The 18,632-nt window shown below is 40.3% G+C and overlaps 1 protein-coding gene across 4 annotated transcripts; it reads left to right on the forward strand.

Moving 5' to 3' along the window:
* The first annotated feature begins 7,780 nt into the window (after positions 1–7,780).
* On the forward strand, positions 7,781–14,502 carry LOC124875865 (high choriolytic enzyme 1-like). 4 transcript variants are annotated; one of them, XM_047378267.1, is made up of 10 exons: positions 7,781–7,828; positions 8,313–8,485; positions 8,590–8,699; positions 8,862–8,886; positions 8,970–9,020; positions 9,983–10,114; positions 10,636–10,756; positions 10,836–11,014; positions 11,473–11,554; positions 11,704–11,836. In XM_047378267.1, exons 3-10 carry the CDS (start codon positions 8,637–8,639, stop codon positions 11,834–11,836), a joined length of 786 nt encoding a protein of 261 aa, XP_047234223.1. In that variant the 5' UTR covers positions 7,781–7,828; positions 8,313–8,485; positions 8,590–8,636. The 4 variants fall into 4 exon arrangements, with proteins under 4 accessions (XP_047234223.1, XP_047234224.1, XP_047234222.1 ...); XM_047378268.1 differs by having other exon boundaries at positions 7,784–7,828; positions 8,337–8,485; XM_047378269.1 differs by lacking the exon at positions 7,781–7,828 and adding an exon at positions 11,916–14,502 and having other exon boundaries at positions 8,152–8,485; positions 11,704–11,828.
* Positions 14,503–18,632: the final 4,130 nt, after the last annotated feature.

Raw genomic sequence — 18,632 nt, forward strand, 5'->3', positions numbered from 1 at the left:
GTCTGCTTTTAGAAATCCTCCTAACTTCTCAGTACTTCCTGCCATGTCCTAGGTTATTGCTCTAAAGAAATGGAGAAGGAAGCCAGAAAATAAGATATGTATCAGTAAACATACTATATCATGTATTGGCATGGATGTATTTGCTTGAATCCCTGAATGAAAACCCCTCAAACAACTTTATCAAGAATGGAGAAATTTCCAGCAAAAATCCATGGAAAATTCTCCAAGGTTGCTCAACTCATCAACACACTTAACAAATAATAATTCTCATTGTAAACATGATATTCAAAATAACTCAAATAATTACATTAATCATTATTCAAGAACAGCATATTCATGTGTGACACAATAATTGTTTAACCAGCATTGTGGTGCCACTTGGAAAGGTTTTATATAGGCTTAGTTTAGCCAGATCAAAAGGTTCTAAGATTCAATCAATCTGCTATTGAGGACTTGTTGCTGGGATCTGTTATCAAAAATTATGTTGGGTTAGATTAGACCTCTTAAATCATGTGAGATAAATTCTTAAACTAAGCAAAAATGCAGCTTCTGATTTGCAAAGAAATGCATATTCTTTCATTTTTGCTTTCCCCATCTAGTACTCTTGAGCTCCACTTATTTAAGCTATTATGCAGAACAGTTAAAGAGTGTTTCGCGCTCAGACAGCCTCACCACTCACTACAAACTGTCACCTTCTCTGCTGTATGACATTTACATTTCATAAAAGAGTCATTTCAACAAAAGGAATTAGATACAGTTTCATGACTGAAACATGTAGAATACCCATTTCAGTGGAAAGGATAAGATACTCAGGTTGCTATATTTTACATGACTTTACATGACAGCATGCTATATTGAGAGGCCAGTATTTTCTATTGAAATGACTGATGAGTGAACTTGTTGATTTGTCATGTTGTATCCAGTGTTTAGCATATTAATGCAAACAAAAATTTCAGAATTCTGCATACTAAATGCTACAAAGCTTTCTCTCAACAATGATACTATACACCTGACCAAACAATTATCATTAACAGAGTCATCTGCTTAAAGTCATGTTAAACTAGAAGAAAACACAGACATAAATAAATCTTCTTATTTTGACAAGTACAGGGCCATAAAGCAGAAAAAGAAACTGAACACTTGGGAAGGATGCTGTGTCTGGGTTTTCTTACTAACCAGCTGCTCAAAGGCCTATTTAAAGTATAATGAACATCAAATTTGCTGAGCTATTATGTAAAATGTAAAGTTCTGAATAATTAAAGAGAAAATTAATTTTGCATATCTGAAAAATCAGGCTGACTATAGATAACCAAAGTCAAATTCCTGAAATAAGTAACCAGGTAATAATACAGATACACTGTATCACATGTAAACCACTCGATTGATTGATTGTTTGTTTGATGAATTGATTGATTGATTGATAATATGCAATTTGTTAACTGAGATATATGAAACAAGGTTATATTACTGTCCTCGGCTCTATAACAGGAAATGAGGTGTTGAACACTAACTGGATGGTATGTACAAAATGACATCTGAATTTTGAAAAGGAAATCTCTTGACATTTTTCGTAGCTTTATGTCATGAATGTGATTTCTCAGAAGGGCCTTGTTTTGATCAGAGATAACCAATGAACTGATGGGAAATGTGAGGCCTTCCTGCCTGTTGTAATTAGAGAATACAGCTAACTAAATCCCTGCCTCTCACCGTATGTGTCAAAAGATTATAAATGGAATTTAACGTATAATGCATGGAAGAAACTATAAAATAATGTTTGATATTGTGTTGTTTTGCTCCAATTCAGTGTGCACCAATTTGGAACTGCAGGGAGGCCTGGCTCACCCGAATCATTACAATAGTGTAAAGAAGCCTTTATTATTAGTTTCAAATGTCTCTGTTATCTGTGGCAAGGTTACAGTTAGAGTAATGCACAGTTAAGCTTTTGGTTAGCGTGCCCACATAATTGTACTTGTTCAGTGTGTGGGAAAATCCCAAATTAAAAAATAATGTTTAGCAAAACCATTGTTATGGTAATTGGTACCATTGCTGTTAATATTTTGTGTGACCTATTTTTGCCAGTAGAACATGACTTAGCCTTCAACTATAAAACTTAAGATTGAAACATAAGTCTGTTCGTGTTTCAGGCAATGCAAGCAAGTTTTCTATTGGTTATCATCAAATCCAGTTAATAGAGAGTTGGTGCCCCATTTCATTTTGGAGTGTGGACTGTGTTTGCTGAGCTCCAGTTCAAAATCTAAGAAACTGGACTGATTATATCTAAACTGGATTACTGGAATCTGAACAGAGATTTTTTTTTAATAAGTGAGATTTTTGAAATCTTTATACCTTTCGGCAAAAAAAAAAAAAAGAACATATTCGGCAGCTCTCATGACAAGCGTAAAATAGACGGGTTTAAAGTGATTATTTTACAAAAATTATAGATTGATTAAAACACAGTTTGGATATGTGAAACCTATTTGAAAACTGAGATTCTACCTTTTTTTTAAAAAAAAGAAAAAAGGTAAAAATCACTTTTTGCCTCATTTTTGTGAACCCTGTATTGTAAATCGAGCACAGGAGGGGCTCGCCAGGGAGGTATTCATGCAAAAAACTGAAATTGCATACAGAAAGAGGGATCTTTGACTATTTCTCTATAAACTGTACAAAGTCCTGGGTCCTCTGTTATGCTCTCTTGTTTTCACATAACCTCACAATTTGTTTAAAGTATTTAGGTGTGGGGGGTGAGATGTCCGTAGAAAAAAGGTTTAGTTTGTGTCTGAACTAATGCTCTATTGACCTATGTTTTCTAATGATCAATACTGCTAAAAGAATCAGCAACAACCCAGTTTACTAATGGAGGCGAGCAAAGAGCATGGGGCTGCTTCTGCAGATATTATTAATTCGTTAACTATAAAATATTGATGCATTTAACATTACTTACCATATTCTGATTGAGTCAAGATGAAATCCTCAAGGTCATCAGTGGTGGGTTCTAAGAGATAGAAACAATATATATATATATATATATATATATAAACAATATTAGAGAACATTCACATGCATTTAATGATTTCTTAAAGATGAATACATACTTGTAAAGATGTAAAGATGAATACGTACTTGTAAAGATGGCATCGTATTTCTGAGAATCGTTAGAAGATATAACTCCGTCGTTTTCTGAAATATTTACCGACATTTTTTATTCTTGTCAGTACTGGTATTTTTGATGTAACAAGTTTAAACTACAGTTCTACTAGTATTTTTCAGTGTAAAAAGTTTAAACCTTTTTTAGCTGTAGCACATCTGACGATGACGTAGGCAACACTGAGGTCTCTGTGACTACTGTGAAACTAAACCTGTTTTTATTACCAGCACACTGAAATGGAAAAAAGAGGTCCATTATCATATTAGCTATTCATTGCAATGTTTCTTTGTGGACAAAACTCAGTGGGCCATGACATGGGGACGCTGTGTCAATAAACTTTACCAAAATCAAAAACAAGAATTTCCTTTTAGAAGCACGTATTAGCAATGAGAAACCAGCAAACTTTGATATTCATCAGGCCCTGGGGGTCTCACCTGAACCTATGTATTGACTCTATTGGAGCGGGGGGGGGGGACTTCTAATTACTTTATTGCCCTGTGTCACACACACTTGGTCAGGAAACTGAATCAGAAGGCTGATGTTGATTGTGACTTCAGTTAAAGAATAACTGTTTCAGTAAGTCTCTCAATAACATTTGCTCTAAGATGAAAAAAAAAAGATGCTCTAAGATTAAAAAAAAAAAGAAAATGTTTTAGAAAAGCTATAGGTAACTAAACTTATCATTTATTTTCCTAAAATGGAGTCTCTCATGATTCAAAACAAACACATCATCGCTAGAGTCAATTTATAACTTGGAAACAGTATACTGAGGGCTCGTACATTTTTTCTGTTAATCTCATATTTGTCTTATCTGTTTTTCTTCTGATTTCCAGTATGTTGACGTGGAAGGTTTGCTCGTTCCATCAATGTAGGGAAGCACAATCTTTATTTACTTTTTTAGGTCTTTTCTATTTTGAACTGATTTAGACTGGCTCATATATTCAGCAAATAGGTCCTGCTGTAAAGCAAAATGAACTTACATTTCTGTCAGGTTACACAGTTCATTTATTAGGATTTCATGTGAGATATCAACATTAAGTTTATTATACCTTTAAAATATAAAAGGATGCATTTCTTTTTTTTTAGATGTATTAACGCCTGAAAAACATACAGATTATTAATAACACCCTTAAACACACACCCTGTGTTTTAATTGGCTCATTTAAGGTATCGCTCCTAATGACGACAATCAATCAGCATCCACGGTTACACCCCTCGGGCACACCCCCTGTTGACCCCGTGACCTCCCCGCCCCCATGGCGCCATGACCCCCCTTAAGGTCAAATGTCACCTGTCAAAAAGTTTGATTGAAGGGTGTACTTTAGTCTCTCTCACAATACCTCCTGTTCTAATTGCCTCCATCCCTGAGGACACTCCAGGGCCAAGCGGAGCGGTGGGCAACCAGACGGAGAAGGAAGACAGTGAGCCAGCAAGAAGGGGTCAGAAAAGAAAGAGGGACGGCCGCAGCTATGGGCAGCAGCATCGACAATAGATGTGGAAAACATGGTCCATTCGGACTCTATGTCTCTAACATCCCTCGGAATCTGGTCAAAGCTCTCCCGGAGGTGAGAGTTGAATACATCCCAGGCCAAGGGGCCCGCCAGACGCTCCCAGCAGACCCTCACTATGCGCTTGGGCCTGCCAAGTCTGTCCAGCTTTCTCCTCCTCCAGCGGATCCAACTCACCACCAGGTGGTGATCAATGGACAGCTCAGCCCCTCTCTTCACCCGAGTGTCCAAAACATGTGGCCGAAGGTCTGATGATACGACAACAAAGTAGATCATTGACCTCCTGCCTAGGGTGTCCTGGTGCCAAGTCCACTGATGGACACCCTTATGTTTGAACATGGTGTTCATTATGGACAATCCGTGACTAGCACAGAAGTTCAATAACAAAACACCGCTTGGATTCAGATCGGGGAGGCCATTCCTCCCAATCACGCCTCTCCAGGTGTCACTGTTGTTTCCCACGTGGGCGTTGAAGTCCCCCAACAGAATAATGGAGTCCCCAGGAGGGGCACTATCCAGCACCCCCGACAGGGACGCCAAGAAGGTCGGGTACTCCGCACTACCACTGACATAGTGGTATAGTAGTCAGAGACTTCTCCCCAACCCGAAGGCGCAGAGATGCGACCCTCTCTTCCACTGGGGTAAACCCCAACACGAGACGGCTGAGCTGGGGGGCAACAAGCAAACCCACCCCAGCCCGCCGCCTCTCCCCGCGGGCCACTCCAGAGTAGAAGAGAGTCCAGCCCCTCTCGAGGAGATGGGTTGCAGGGCCCACGCTGTGCGTGGAGGCGAGCCTGACTATTTCTAGTCGATATCTCTCAACCTCCTGCACCAGCTCAGGTTCCTTCCCCCCCAGCGAGGTGACATTCCACGTCCCTAGAGCCAGCCTAAGCATCTGGGGATCGGGCCGCCGAGGTCTCCACCTTCGTCTGCCGCCCAATCCTCTTTGCACCGGTCCCTCACGGTTCCCCCTGAAGGTGGTGGGCCCACTGGGGGATGGTCTCGCGTCTCTCATTCGGGCTTGGCCCGGCCGGGTCCCGCGAGGAGCAACCCGGCCACCAGGCGCTCTCCGACGAGTCCCGACCCCAGGCCTGGCTCCAGGGTGGGACCCCGGCTCCGCCGTACCAGGCGACGTCACGTGCCTCGATTTTGTAGTCATCATGAGGGGTTCTTGAACCACTCTTTGTCTGTACCGTCACCTAGAGCCTGTTTGCCATGGGAGACCCTACCAGGGGCATTTAAGCCCCAGACAACATAGCCTCTAGGATCGTTCGAGCACTCAAACCCCTCCACCACGTTAAGGTGGCGGTTCAAGGAGGGGTGAATTTGGTCTTGTTTTTTGTTTGATAAATTATAAACTAAAAAGTTATTTATTTATTAATGTGTTTTGCATAGTTTGTGCATGGAGTAGCTGTGTGCTTGGTTGTGTGTGGGGTCATAACCACCACTACATGCCATAACCACACCAAAGAGTGATTTAATGTTTCAGAGGTCCTGTACTGGTTTGTACCGCATGGCCCATTTCTTTGGAGATCTGACCGGACTATCGGCACTGAGCTCCTGCTGCCAGTCATCACAGTGAACGTTAAACACAAGTGATTTCTAACAGTTTATGTTAGTGTTATTTTAATGTATTGTGTCATTTGTTCATGTAAGTCGATTTGACATTACAGGTGATATTAAAGTTAACCTGAATAAATGGACGATTTTATGTAATCTTACTGTATCGCTGGAGAGTTTGATTGAGAATAAATAAGCTTTTAAATATTCATTTTTGATGAAGAAATATGCTTTATGTGTTTTTAAAAGTATAGTTATAATTCAGCTAGCATTATAGTTCGTGATTCCAGGTACAGCTGAAGAGAAATACACTTTCAAATGCAAGCAAATCTCAGTAAAGAAGTGAAAAGTTTGAAAGAGTTTGTTTTAGGCATTTAAGCAGAAATATTTTAATATGTTCTGCAAATTAAGACAAATGGAAAATTTAAAAAAAGACTTTTTTTACACTGATATTAAGCAAGATGTTTTTTTTGTTGTTTTTGTTTTTTTAGGGACAAAGGAGCAAACGGGCCAGTTTGTTAAGCTCAGGGGTGAGAATGAGCACATTTTTCCTGGAGTTAAAAACTCAGCCACCGTGGCTTGGAGGTACAATAACATTCTTTGCAGTCAGTTTCTGTCCAGTTTCAAAAACTCCTATCTTTCAAACTTTCATAAATAACCATCCAGTTATTAACATACTTCTTTTGGTTTTCCTTTTGTTTGTTTAGGACAATTCTGGAGAAGATGGGCCAACAGGGGAAGGTCACCCCCTTGCAGGCCAAAAAAAAGTGGGACAATATGAAAAAGAAATATAAAGTTTGTTCAGACGTTCTCATGTCACACACAAATAAAAGATATTTCTAAAGGTCTTGTTGGTTTCTCTGTTTAGTCAACTCTTTTTTTCTTCCTTCTAACTTTAGGATTGTTAGTATCCAGGATCAAGAGAGGGAGTCAGTGAAAAGCCCACTGCTGCTACTTGGCCCTGGTTGGTCCTTATGGATGAGGTGTTGGGACAGAGGTCTTCCACAACACCTCCTGTCCTAATTACCTCCATCCCTGAGGACACTCCAGGGCCAAGCGGAGCGGTGGGCAACCAGATGGAGAAGGAAGACAGTGAGCCAGCAGGAAGTGGTCAGAAAAGAAAGAGGGACAGAGATGATGGATTTGATCAGGGAGGACATGAGAGCACAGAGAATGGACAGACTGTTTTCCATCTTAGAAAGAATGGTACCAAAATAAGGTGCTATATAAGAAATAATATTAAGTTTTGTTCAGATAGTTTCTTAAAGTTTTAAGCTGTTCTAATAAATTTCAATATTGTTTTTGTCACCAATGTATTTTATTTACATTTGACCTAACAATACATCAACTTCATTTAGAATGTGGAAAAAAACAACATTCAAACAGATCAAGATTACAAGACCCGAGGCATACAATAAAACTATGTACAAATATTTACAATGGCGACAGCAGGATCAACCTGAGTGACCGGTTCGTGGAAAAACCTCTTGAACAGAACAAAGATGCAGATTTCTTTCTGAACAGAAAGTCTCTGGTGATGTGGCTAAATCTCTCACAAGGTCAGAGACTTGGATGGGACGCTGCAACTGAGACCTGTGGTTTGTCTTTCTGGATGGTGAGCGAAGCATCACACAGGTGGTCTGCAGATGTTTGTGATGCCTCTTTCATCCATCAGGTTTAAAAGGCTGGCTGGACCACATCACTAAGATGTAATCAGAAATATGCAGAATTAGAAGATGGTTCTTAGAAAATTTGACAATTAGTTATAATCACATCTATAATATTATACTTGCCTGCATACAGTAGTCATGTTCTGGTGGTGTGTATATATATATATATATATATATATATATATATATATACTGCTGAAAAAAATAAAGGGAACCCTTGAACAACACAATATAAGGTGATGTCACTTCATGTATTATTGTTGTTTAGTTTTAATACTGTTTTCTGTGCTACATACTTTCACAACTGAGTTGCACATTCAGTTATTTTATACCGTTGCTTCGCTACTTTTAAAAGGATAAGATATCAGCAAAGTAAACCTTTGTGTGAAACTATGCGAATGTAACTACTTCCATAATGTGATGAATTAGTCATTATTTCCTGGGAAAACAAAGAGTTTTATCAGCCTGATCGAAGATCAATGATTTAACTGGCAACTGATTGATGCACAACCGGGAAACCTCAGCCACACCCCGTGTTCGCTGTGTTTAAAAGGAGAGGCTGAGCATCTGCTGCATCCACCACCAGCCTCCTGGACAAACAGGTAAACTCCTCTCAAATTAATCTCCTCTCTTGTCTTTTTCTAATTTGCGTTAATTTTCATCGACAAGACAAAAACCTTGAACTCAAAAGCAAAACTGTGTTTAGATTCTGATTTTTTCAGGTCAGAAGGTTTCCTGCAGAAGAAAAGCAACATGATTCCAGTTTTCTTCGTCCTCCTCTTTGTCCTCGTCCCCTCGTTGACGGCTGTTTCTCTGGTATGTTTCAAGGGAAAAAATCTAAAAAATTTGTTGCATTCAACAAAGAGAAGGGTAATATGTTTAGATATATTGGTTTTGCTCCACAGCATCAACTTCAAATGTCAAAACCATCAAAAAACAGAAGTAAATAAAATGCTAAAGTCTCTGTTTGTTTTGCAGAAAGCTGTTGACACAAATCAAACGCGTGAGTAGAATAAAATCCAGAAACTTAAAGGGACTTTGAATCCTTTCTGTTTAACATGTGGTCTTCTTTCCTTCTTCCCATAGGTAAGGACATAGATGTCACTGAAGCCCTCTCCAAGGCAAATGCTGGCATAAGTAAGTCAAGACTTCCACATAATCCTAAACCTTCACCGGTAATTTCATATTTCCGTGTGAAAACAGGAAAACAGAACAAACTAGTCAATCAAAAGTTACTGAACCTCATCATTTATTAATAACCACGCTGACGTTTCATAAATAATGTTTCAAAAAATTACTTCCTGATTTGTCTTTGTCAAATCGGCCTTTTTTTCAGCCTTTAAGCATGATTACAAACTGAGTTTCTCTCTCTCGTTTTAGATGAGGAATATTAGTTTGCATATTTTTCTTAAATTTGATCAGTTTCTTCCAATTCATTCAAAAACTAATCAAACTCTGTACAATAAATATATGTAATCAGACAGTTGTTAGATGACTTTTGACAAAATACTGACCTTGTTGCATCATACTTTGATAAAAGTTATGACAATTTACAATAGACGCAAAAATCTAATTATAATTGAAATATATTGTTTCGAGTACTTCACAGTCTAAAGGCAGTTATGAATATTTTATAAAGTTTTAATTTTTTGTTTACTAAAAAATAAATGTATGCACTGTTCTATGAAATATAGAAGTATCAGAACTCAGCTGCACATTTTCAATAGTTTTTGTATAAAAGATCTAATGATAGGTAATTATTATCTTCTGTATGACTCTATTAAAGAATACAATATATTGTTTCACATTTTAGTTTCTCTAACCATTCTAAAAAGGACTTTGTACTCCTCAGAAGGTGATCGTGGCCATCTTGAACTTTTGAACACAATCGGCACTTGCCAACTGTAGTACTTAGATTGGTCACCAGATGGCGTTAGACAAGTCTAGAAGTCATTACAGTAGTTTGTTTTTAGGATGGTACCAACTTTATTAAGGACATAGACCTCCCAGGAAAAACAAAAACTGTCAAAAAAGGGACATTTGGCGTCATGAGGTTGATGAATATTCATCTCTGAGTCATGATTCTTGTGGTTCTGCAGAGACTCCGCTGATTTTCGGTGACATCGCACCGACCATAAAACGGAATGCAACACGATGCAACGCAACAGTCTGCAAATGGCCCAAATCTGGAGGAATTGTCTACATTCCCATCCAGATCAATTCTAAATACAGTAAGCACCACCAACATCAATGCAAGAAGATTCTAAAATAGACTTACATTTCCTTTACATTTGCTTTAACAAATATTTCTTATTTCAGAAGAGAGGTTTCCATGATGTTTTGACAGATTTTATCTGGAATAAAGAATTTTACCGCCTTGTCAGTTTTATGTTTTAATCTGATTTAAATCACTTGTGTTAATCTACAAACATTTGCCCTGAGAGGTATGACTATGAAGCAGTAGTCAACCCTTCAGTAATTTAACCTGACTCCATATTAGCCAGGAGCTGACTAGTCATACAGCAGACAGAGGGAACAACGCTGAAACAACAGTGAACTGTAGATGATGTCTGTTTTAGAGTTCAAATGCTGAACATGTTTTGCATGTTTTAATTTTTATTATTTTTGATTTAGAACAATTAGGAGCTTTAGTGGACAGAAAATGTTTCATTAATGAGTGTCGACTATTTAAATGAGTGTTGACTATTTATGAAGAAAGCTCCTCATCTTTTTTTTTTTTTTTGCCTTACAGCCACAGCAGAACGTAAACTAATCATTTATAGCCTGATGAGCTTCTACTCCACCACCTGCATTCGCTTTATTTGGAGGCGTAGCTCTCATCGGGACTTCCTTTACTTCTTCTCCGGATCTGGGTAGGAACACAAAGTCCCACAAACTCACAGGCTGTAGTTACAGCCACACATCCTGATTTCGCTCTGATTTCCCTGTCAGGTGTTGGTCCTACCTGGGTCGCCAGGGCGGAAGACAGCGGGTGTCCCTGAAGAAAAATGGCTGTTTGTACAAATCCACAGTGCAACATGAGGTTAACCACGCTCTGGGCGTCCACCACGAGCATGCCCGCTCTGACAGAGACAACTTCGTCCGGATCCTCACCCAGAACATTCGGCCAGGTTAGCTGACTCACGCAACTGTAGGTTGTTCTGAAATTATAGCATTTTCAGGGATTAAAAGAGAAATTTGTTAGATCTGCAAACAACATGGAAAAGTATGAAAAAGGTAGAAATTTAAGTATTTTCCATCCATCCATCCATCCATCCATTCGTCCGTCCATCCATCCGTTGTAGTAATATCTATCCGAAATTCATAGGGAACGTCTGTATTTACACTATAAATTAGCTAAAAGGACCGTGAACTATGACATTTTTTTGTCTGGACAAGTCTGCAATTGACATGAAAATTGTAGGATCAGTGTTTTCATGTTCACTCGTGTTCTGCTTTTGTTTATTACTTGTACTCTTACAAATAAAATGAAGAACATACTTCTCCTCCATCAGATGACCCCCAACATCAACAACCAAACCATAAACGTTATTTAAAAAGTTAAAATATATTTCTGTGCTCCAAACAGGAAAGGAGCACAACTTTGAAAAGGTGCAGACTAACAACCTGGGAACTCCCTACGACTTCAACTCGGTTATGCATTACACCAAGTGAGTCTTTGTCTGAGTTCATGCATGTCAGCAGAAAACATGTTCTACTGTGGGCAGTTTTGTACCTCAAAATGTTTACTACTCAGCTGCATGAAGCAGTCTGAGTCTTAGTGCAGATGCATTTCATTTAGTGTTCCTCCTTCTTTCAGGTTTGCCTTTTCCAGAAATCGCCGACCAACAATCCTTTCCATAGCTAATCCTAACCTTGATTTCGGGAGGGCCACTACGATGAGCGTCAATGACATCAACCGTATCAAAAGACTTTATGGATGCTGTGAGTAAAAAATTATGTTTATTAATTTTCTAACATTTTCAGCAGCTCATATTAATTAAAGCACTTTTTTTGCAACTATAATTTTAGGAGCATGAAGGAGTAAGCCTCCAAAAACTTCAGCTTGCCAGCGATATCCGTGATCTGCTCTGCTCATCACACAGAATCCCAGCTAAAAGCAAGAAAAACTCCTGGTCTCTGCCCATACTATATCTGTTTTTACTTTATAACTTATTGAGGATCTATATGACTACATAACGTTTGAAGACAGTTGTCTTGTATAGCAAGAAACAAATGTTTGGATCAAATTTAAAGAAACATACTGCACGTCCGCCTGCTGGATTGGTGTGGTATTACATATCATTTTGTTAACGAGAACACAAGGAATTGGTGAAGGATTTCTTAAAACAACTGTTCTTCTTTAGGTTTTGGGTTAACTTTGGTGATTTTTGGCATCTATATAAAAAACGATTGATAAGCAAGTATCCCTTGCATTTTAGCACAGGTGTACAAGATATCTAAAATAGCCACTTGTCAACCACTAACAGACTACAATAAGCCTACCTTTGTTGACATTGAAATGCTGTGGACATTCCTATGTTATAACAGAGCCTAAATTAAACACAAAAGGGGTTCAAGCACATTTATTTATTTAACACATTTTCAGTTTATATGTACATTAAACATTTAGGTTAAACATTTACATTTTGTTTTCATTACACATTTTATTTTAATTTCTCATGTTCACTCAGGTGGCTCTCTGGCATTCACTGAAGACTTATTATACAGATTTGTTGCAGACTTTGCATCCTTTAAGACTCGTTTGGATGGAGTGTATTTGTGGCCTGGGCCAGAGTGGTTGATTTTGCATGACAGTAAAGCACAAACCGTGCTGTTGTCTAATGACATCCTATTCTCTGTAACAATCTTTCTTACCATACTGAACACTCTTTCAGAACTGGCATTGCTGTGGGGAATGCATAGTAAAGCCTTCATTAATCTTGGCAGCTCACTGAACCTCACATCCTTCCCTACCAGTCCCCAGAATCTGTCAGTTTTGTCTTCTTGTGGGAGATGCTTGCTATCTGTCACCTGGTAGTCAATGAGTTCCTCTCTCAGCTTATCCTCACTCAAGCTCAACTGAGGGAAAAGGGCCCCTAGCCTTGCCTGTGTAAAGTAAAACAAGTGTTTGACTGAACATTGCTGATCTAAACCATGCAATATTCATTTATTCATTTAATCAATGAGGAACTGACTCTAACATCTACCTGTCCCTGGAGTAATGTCAAGGCGAGCAGCAGGGTCCAGCACTTTCATGTCCTTCAGGAGTGGATGGTCAAGAGGAAAGGAGGAGAACATCTTCTGAAGCACTGCTTCATAGAATCTTCTCACAGATCTACAACAGCATAAGAGTAAAAGTAGCATAAGAGTAAACAAAAAACACTACAGCCTATAATCTCATACTGTGAAAAGATGATATAATTATATAACTGCTGGGTAATATACTCACTGAAAGATTTACTTCTCCGCTGACACAGGGAGCTCTTTCCTTGCCATGAATGCCTTTGTTTCTGCTCCTATAAAGAGCTCTTCATCAGCCAACTGATGTCCTTCTCCATACTCCACCTCCTTGAGAGGTACACCCATGATGGCCCTGGCTTGTATGAGGAACCCCAGGGTCCTCTTGATCAGCCTGCACATCTCCTCTTCAAGTCTGTGAATCTGCACGCCCTCTGACTGAAGAAAATATAATTGGTCACACTGTAATAAAAAGGCTACAATAAGTACAACCATATTTAATTCATCCAGTATGATTGACACCCACCTGGAAGCCAATATTAAATTCATATAAAGGCTTAAGGGCAGCGCTCAGGAACATGAAGTAAGCCTTCACGATTGGATCACGCACATGGCTTGCTAGATCACGCACTTTGGCACTCCTCTCCACCTCCTCATGACTGTTAAAGTAGGCCTACAGTACATATGGACACAGGATGGCAATTCATGGTTAAAATGGAAATCTAGCATAGTTAACTGTGTATATATTTGCTGGAGTTACCATCCTTACCTGTAGACTCTGGTGTTGCAGTACCTGAGGAGCTTCAGGTGGTCTGAATCAGTGAAATCTACAAACGCTTTGTACAGTTCACATCTTTTTGCACTGAAAGATAGAAAAATGTTTATAAGAGTATTAACTGCAGACCTAGAAAAAATAAAGTCCTATTTATTTTATTTGCATCTACCTTTTATCAAAGTGGGTGTATATTATAGCGTCAAATTCACGCCAAAACCCAATAGGAGCAATAAAGAAGATCACGAGCAGCTCATTTTAATTCCAGGAGGGCGTGGATTACATTCCATGCGCGCATTGGAAGTCCCACGAGCGCTACTCTATGCTGCAGGCACAAAAGTCAACACAGGGGTGCCAGAGATGCTCCTTTCTGTGCTCTCGGTGAATCAAACTGCTCGCGCGTGGATTACTCCTGCGCGCTCGTGTGAAACATTTGGCTGTTTAGAAAAAAAAAAGACATTTACCTGCCTATGATTGGCCACTTTTCCGCTATCCCCGCCCCATGACCCCTGTTGCTAACCGTGACCAGCTAATGCAGCTGAGATTAAAACTTTTTAGCTACAATATTCATAATCATGAAAATAAAGAAAACTCTTTGAATGAGAAGCTATGTCCAAACCTTTGGTCTGTACTGTAACTAAATGACATGTAAGAGATATGATGTAAGAATGTACAGCCTTTAGAGATAACAAAATCTTAAGACTTTTTATGACTCTTTAAGACCAGGTAGAAACATATGTTGGACCACTTGTTTGCTGAGTATTGGATTATCTGCACGTTGTTGGACGTCACTGTGCCCCTCCAATGGCATCGGCCATTTTGTACCCAGGACAGCCCGCTCCTACATATCCCATCGAGCATTGCGACTGATATGACTGGGCGTCCCCAGTCTGACGTCACAGGGTGCTATATAGGAGGCGCTCATGTTTGAAAAGTCGCCTTCTGCTGGAAACCAGATCTGGTGATTGAAGAGCGTCACTTTAAGAGAAGAACTCTGTGAAGAGTTTCATTCATTCTCTCTCGTTGGACAACGAACTATTCATAACTGAAGTCTCTGGACTAAGAAGGCCAGAGGTTTCACTTTTGCCGATCGAATACGTGAGTTAACACGTAACTGGAGACACGGAGCTTCGGAGAGACGAACCGCTACCGTGTTTCATTTTCAAGTCGACTTTGATGGTCAGATCATATTTTTCCTTTTTGTCAAGAAGACTGAAGGACAAAGACTGACCGTTCCTATGAAGTTAATTGTGGACGCACAATTAACTCAACCCCACGTTTCCTCGCTCGAATTCCCTCGCTCAGGAAGAAGACGACACAAGTAAAACCCATTTCTTTTTTTAATTTCTTTATTAGAAGGCCTGGGCAGGGTCAGAGGTTGTAGAAGCGATCAGAATAGCTGGTTAGGATCTCATGTGTTCTGAATAATATGTGCATGTAACCTTGCTTGTTGAAACTTTGACGTGTTATGTAATATCGGGATCCGCCGTGTTCCTAGAGCTGTTTGTGTTTACTATCTGAACGCGGGTGCGTTGCAAAACTGGACTGTTAAAACGACCTCATGGTAAAATTCTCCATTTTACCTTTGTCTTCAATCTCACTGTGCTAGCTTGCCGCCAAAAGTTATCAATCCTTTGTTTCAGGAGTAAAGGGGGGAAGTTTTATGATCAGAAGATCATAAAAGACACTCTAAGCTGCGCTCCAACCCCCCACCAGTCATCACCACACCCCCCTTTCATATCCTCTCCTTTCCTCTGTTGTGCCATAAACTGCTGGTTGACTCAATACATACCCACTACCGTTTGTTGATTTTGCTTATTTAGATGTGTTTACCCCTGTTTGTGTAGAATTTTGCATGTTGAGTAGGTGACAATTAATAAATATTCACATAGATAAAGAGATTTTGGTGTTTCATTGTGTGCAAAAAGTGATGTGTCAGTCAAAATAAGGTTCAAGTTCCACACGTTTTGGCAGAAACGGTCGATTAAACAGTGACATCTCCGGCAATAGTTATTAACTATTACGGAGTATTTAACGGTTGTAATTGTCAGAGGCGTTGAGCCACAATTACAACACCAGAAACATCTCTGGTCTCGATTCGTAAATGAGGATTTATGGTTAAGAAATTGATTTTGTCAGATTATGATTTGTAATTATAATTATTGATCAAGATTATTCAATCAATAATCATACTCCCAACATATGGCGTCCCTTTGACGGGCCTTAAAAAGACAGACATCAAATCACTGTTGCACAGAATGAACAGTTGTGATCTCCGTTAACTAGACGTTGATTGGGAGACTTGAGTTTCGCACAGAACGTTTGTGAATTAGGGGATTTTGATTAGGTTGTGCTCAGTTCTACTGCAAAGGATAACATTATCTTTCAGAGGTGTTTGTTGTGGATGCAAGGTGAAAGTTGGTTTAACTTGTGGAAAAGTTAAAGTTAATTTCCAGTCGCCAGCCTGCTGCTGCAGCTGTAAAAACCTGCGCTGATAAGCAGCAGACCTGCCCCCAGTGTCCACTGAGCATAATTACAGTTGTGACCAACATTCTCCCAGTCAGTTAGAGAACAACACCTACATCTGGTGGCCATTTAATAGATTACAGATTGCAGCTGGATTTCCCAAACCGCAGACCTGCACTCAGTACCATCTGGTGGTCACTAGTGCAAATTGCATTTCCTACGTTGATGTTTTTTTTTTAATCACTCAATTCATTAACACAGGCAGATTATTCCATCACCTATGATCAAAAGGGCATAACTTAAAGTTGAAAGTTGAAGTTACAGATCATTCATTACCACTTTTGAAAAATTTTAAGCATTTTTGCTGGGTTTTTAGTGTGTGAAGCATGTTTTGACCTGACTCATAAAACTAACTTAGTTGTTTAACAGGAAGGTAGGTGATTCATATTAGAGAACACTAACATTTATTTGAAGCTAAGAACAGCATTGAATGTTTAGTTTCGTTTTCCCATTTTTAAAATTTTATTTTCAACTTGGTTTCTGGGTTATTTCCAAAAAATTCTTTCCCTTTTTCCCCTTTTTTTTTTTTTGCATGTTTGCTTGATTAACCCCATTAAAGCATAGACTTGGGTAAGCCACAGTTTGAACGGTCAAACCTGTGTGCCCATTTTAAGCAAACCCATACACCTGGAAGAGACAGGTATGAATCAGACAGCTAGCTGAATAGCTTAGCCTGTTGTGTGCAGCTAATTAAGTTTAGCAATCGTTAATCACTGAATAGCTTAGCCTGTTGAATTGCTGCTAATTTCTTTAGTGGTGGTTCATAAATAAACAGTTTGTGTGTTTGCATTGTGCATTTTGGGCCAAAGATGGAGGGAACATCCCAGACTGCAGCTGGAGATGTGTGTATGGTGGAGGACCCCATAGGAATGCAGGCACAAGAGGTGATTGGGTCATTGATTCTGTTGTCCCCCGAGGAGCGTAAAGGCCTCAATGATTATGGCATTGAGCAATGTGAAGCCAGGATTCAGGAGTTGCTCCAAGTCATTAAAAACCCACCGAAGGACAGACGGGTCTCAGATGTGTTAGGACAGCTCACTCTGTTGTATCAGCGAAGGTTAATGTTGGAAGTTGACCAGCGCGTTAAACTGCAGTTCGAGCTGAATGATACGTTGCAGACGGTGGATGTCCTTCGAGGGGAAATAACAGAAGTGGGAAATAGATTGGAAGCAATAGAGGGTAGCCATGCCACCCCGCCCCCCCTGGAAGAATGGGGGGACGAACCAAAACCCACCTCACAGGTTGAAACCTTTGGAGGTGAGCCACACCTGCGAAACCCTGAGAGAACCTGCAGGTCAGATCTGGAGGATGTAGAAGCTGCTCTCCAGAGATTACCTTTCCAGGCTCATGGGGTTCCCCAGACATCCACCGAGGTAAGAACGGGGGTAAGTAGTCAGAATAGGTTCAGTGGTGCGGTGCCCCGCCCCACTGCAATCAGCAGCCATGAACGGTACCTAGCTGGGGACCCAGCAGGTGTAAATAGTTCACGGTTCAGATGCGAGCAGCCGTCAAACGTGACTCGCAGTACGGTCCTCTACGATCCCTCACCTCCGCCACGGCGACAGGAGTGCCGCTCCTGGGATTCAGGTAGCTCCTACCGCCCTCAACCGCTGCCCAGGACCCGAGTCCGGGAAGCACAGGGCCCACAGTTATACCGGGAGCAGCCTCCACTGCCTCCTCCGAGGATGAGGCGTGATGCACCGATACCCTCTGAGTGCAACCGGAGTGAACTCTCCGATGATGACTCAGATGGGCCGGGACCAATCCCTGAAAGTGGATTGCGCACCCGCCAGCTTGAGTCCCTTGCTAAAGACATAGAGCGTTTCGACCCTAATAAGGCAGAATCAAACATTGATGATTACCTTAGGGAAGTGGAACGCTGTCTTCTAGATTTGTACTGCCCATCAGCATGGGAGAAACTGAAGCTCATCTGGAAGACAACGTCCAGGAGCGTCCATGTTTTCATGGAGAGCCTGACACCCGCAGTCCAAGACCGTTATTCAACCCTTTGCGAAGCTTTAAGGGAGGAATATTCTGTGTACACGGACCGGGCCTCAGCCACACTTGGTGCTTTCACAATCTAGCAAAAGAAAAGCGAAGCACCCAGGGAGTATTACCGGCGCTTGAGAGCCGTTTACTTCCAAGGACGCAATGCGCCAGGCATTGAGGAGGAACAAGCTTTTAAATCCCTGTTCCTCCACAACCTTCAT

The sequence above is a fragment of the Girardinichthys multiradiatus genome, chromosome 11, assembly GCF_021462225.1.
Source record: "Girardinichthys multiradiatus isolate DD_20200921_A chromosome 11, DD_fGirMul_XY1, whole genome shotgun sequence".
Lineage (NCBI taxonomy): Eukaryota > Metazoa > Chordata > Actinopteri > Cyprinodontiformes > Goodeidae > Girardinichthys > Girardinichthys multiradiatus.

Coding starts and splice junctions, on each gene's coding strand:
- LOC124875865 (XM_047378267.1), top strand. CDS start 8,637: ATGATTCCAGTTTTCTTCGTCCTCCTCTTTGTCCTCGTCCCCTCGTTG. Junction 11,015..11,472: donor CACCCAGAACATTCGGCCAG/GTTAGCTGACTC, acceptor TGCTCCAAACAG/GAAAGGAGCACAACTTTGAA. Junction 11,555..11,703: donor TCGGTTATGCATTACACCAA/GTGAGTCTTTGT, acceptor TCCTTCTTTCAG/GTTTGCCTTTTCCAGAAATC.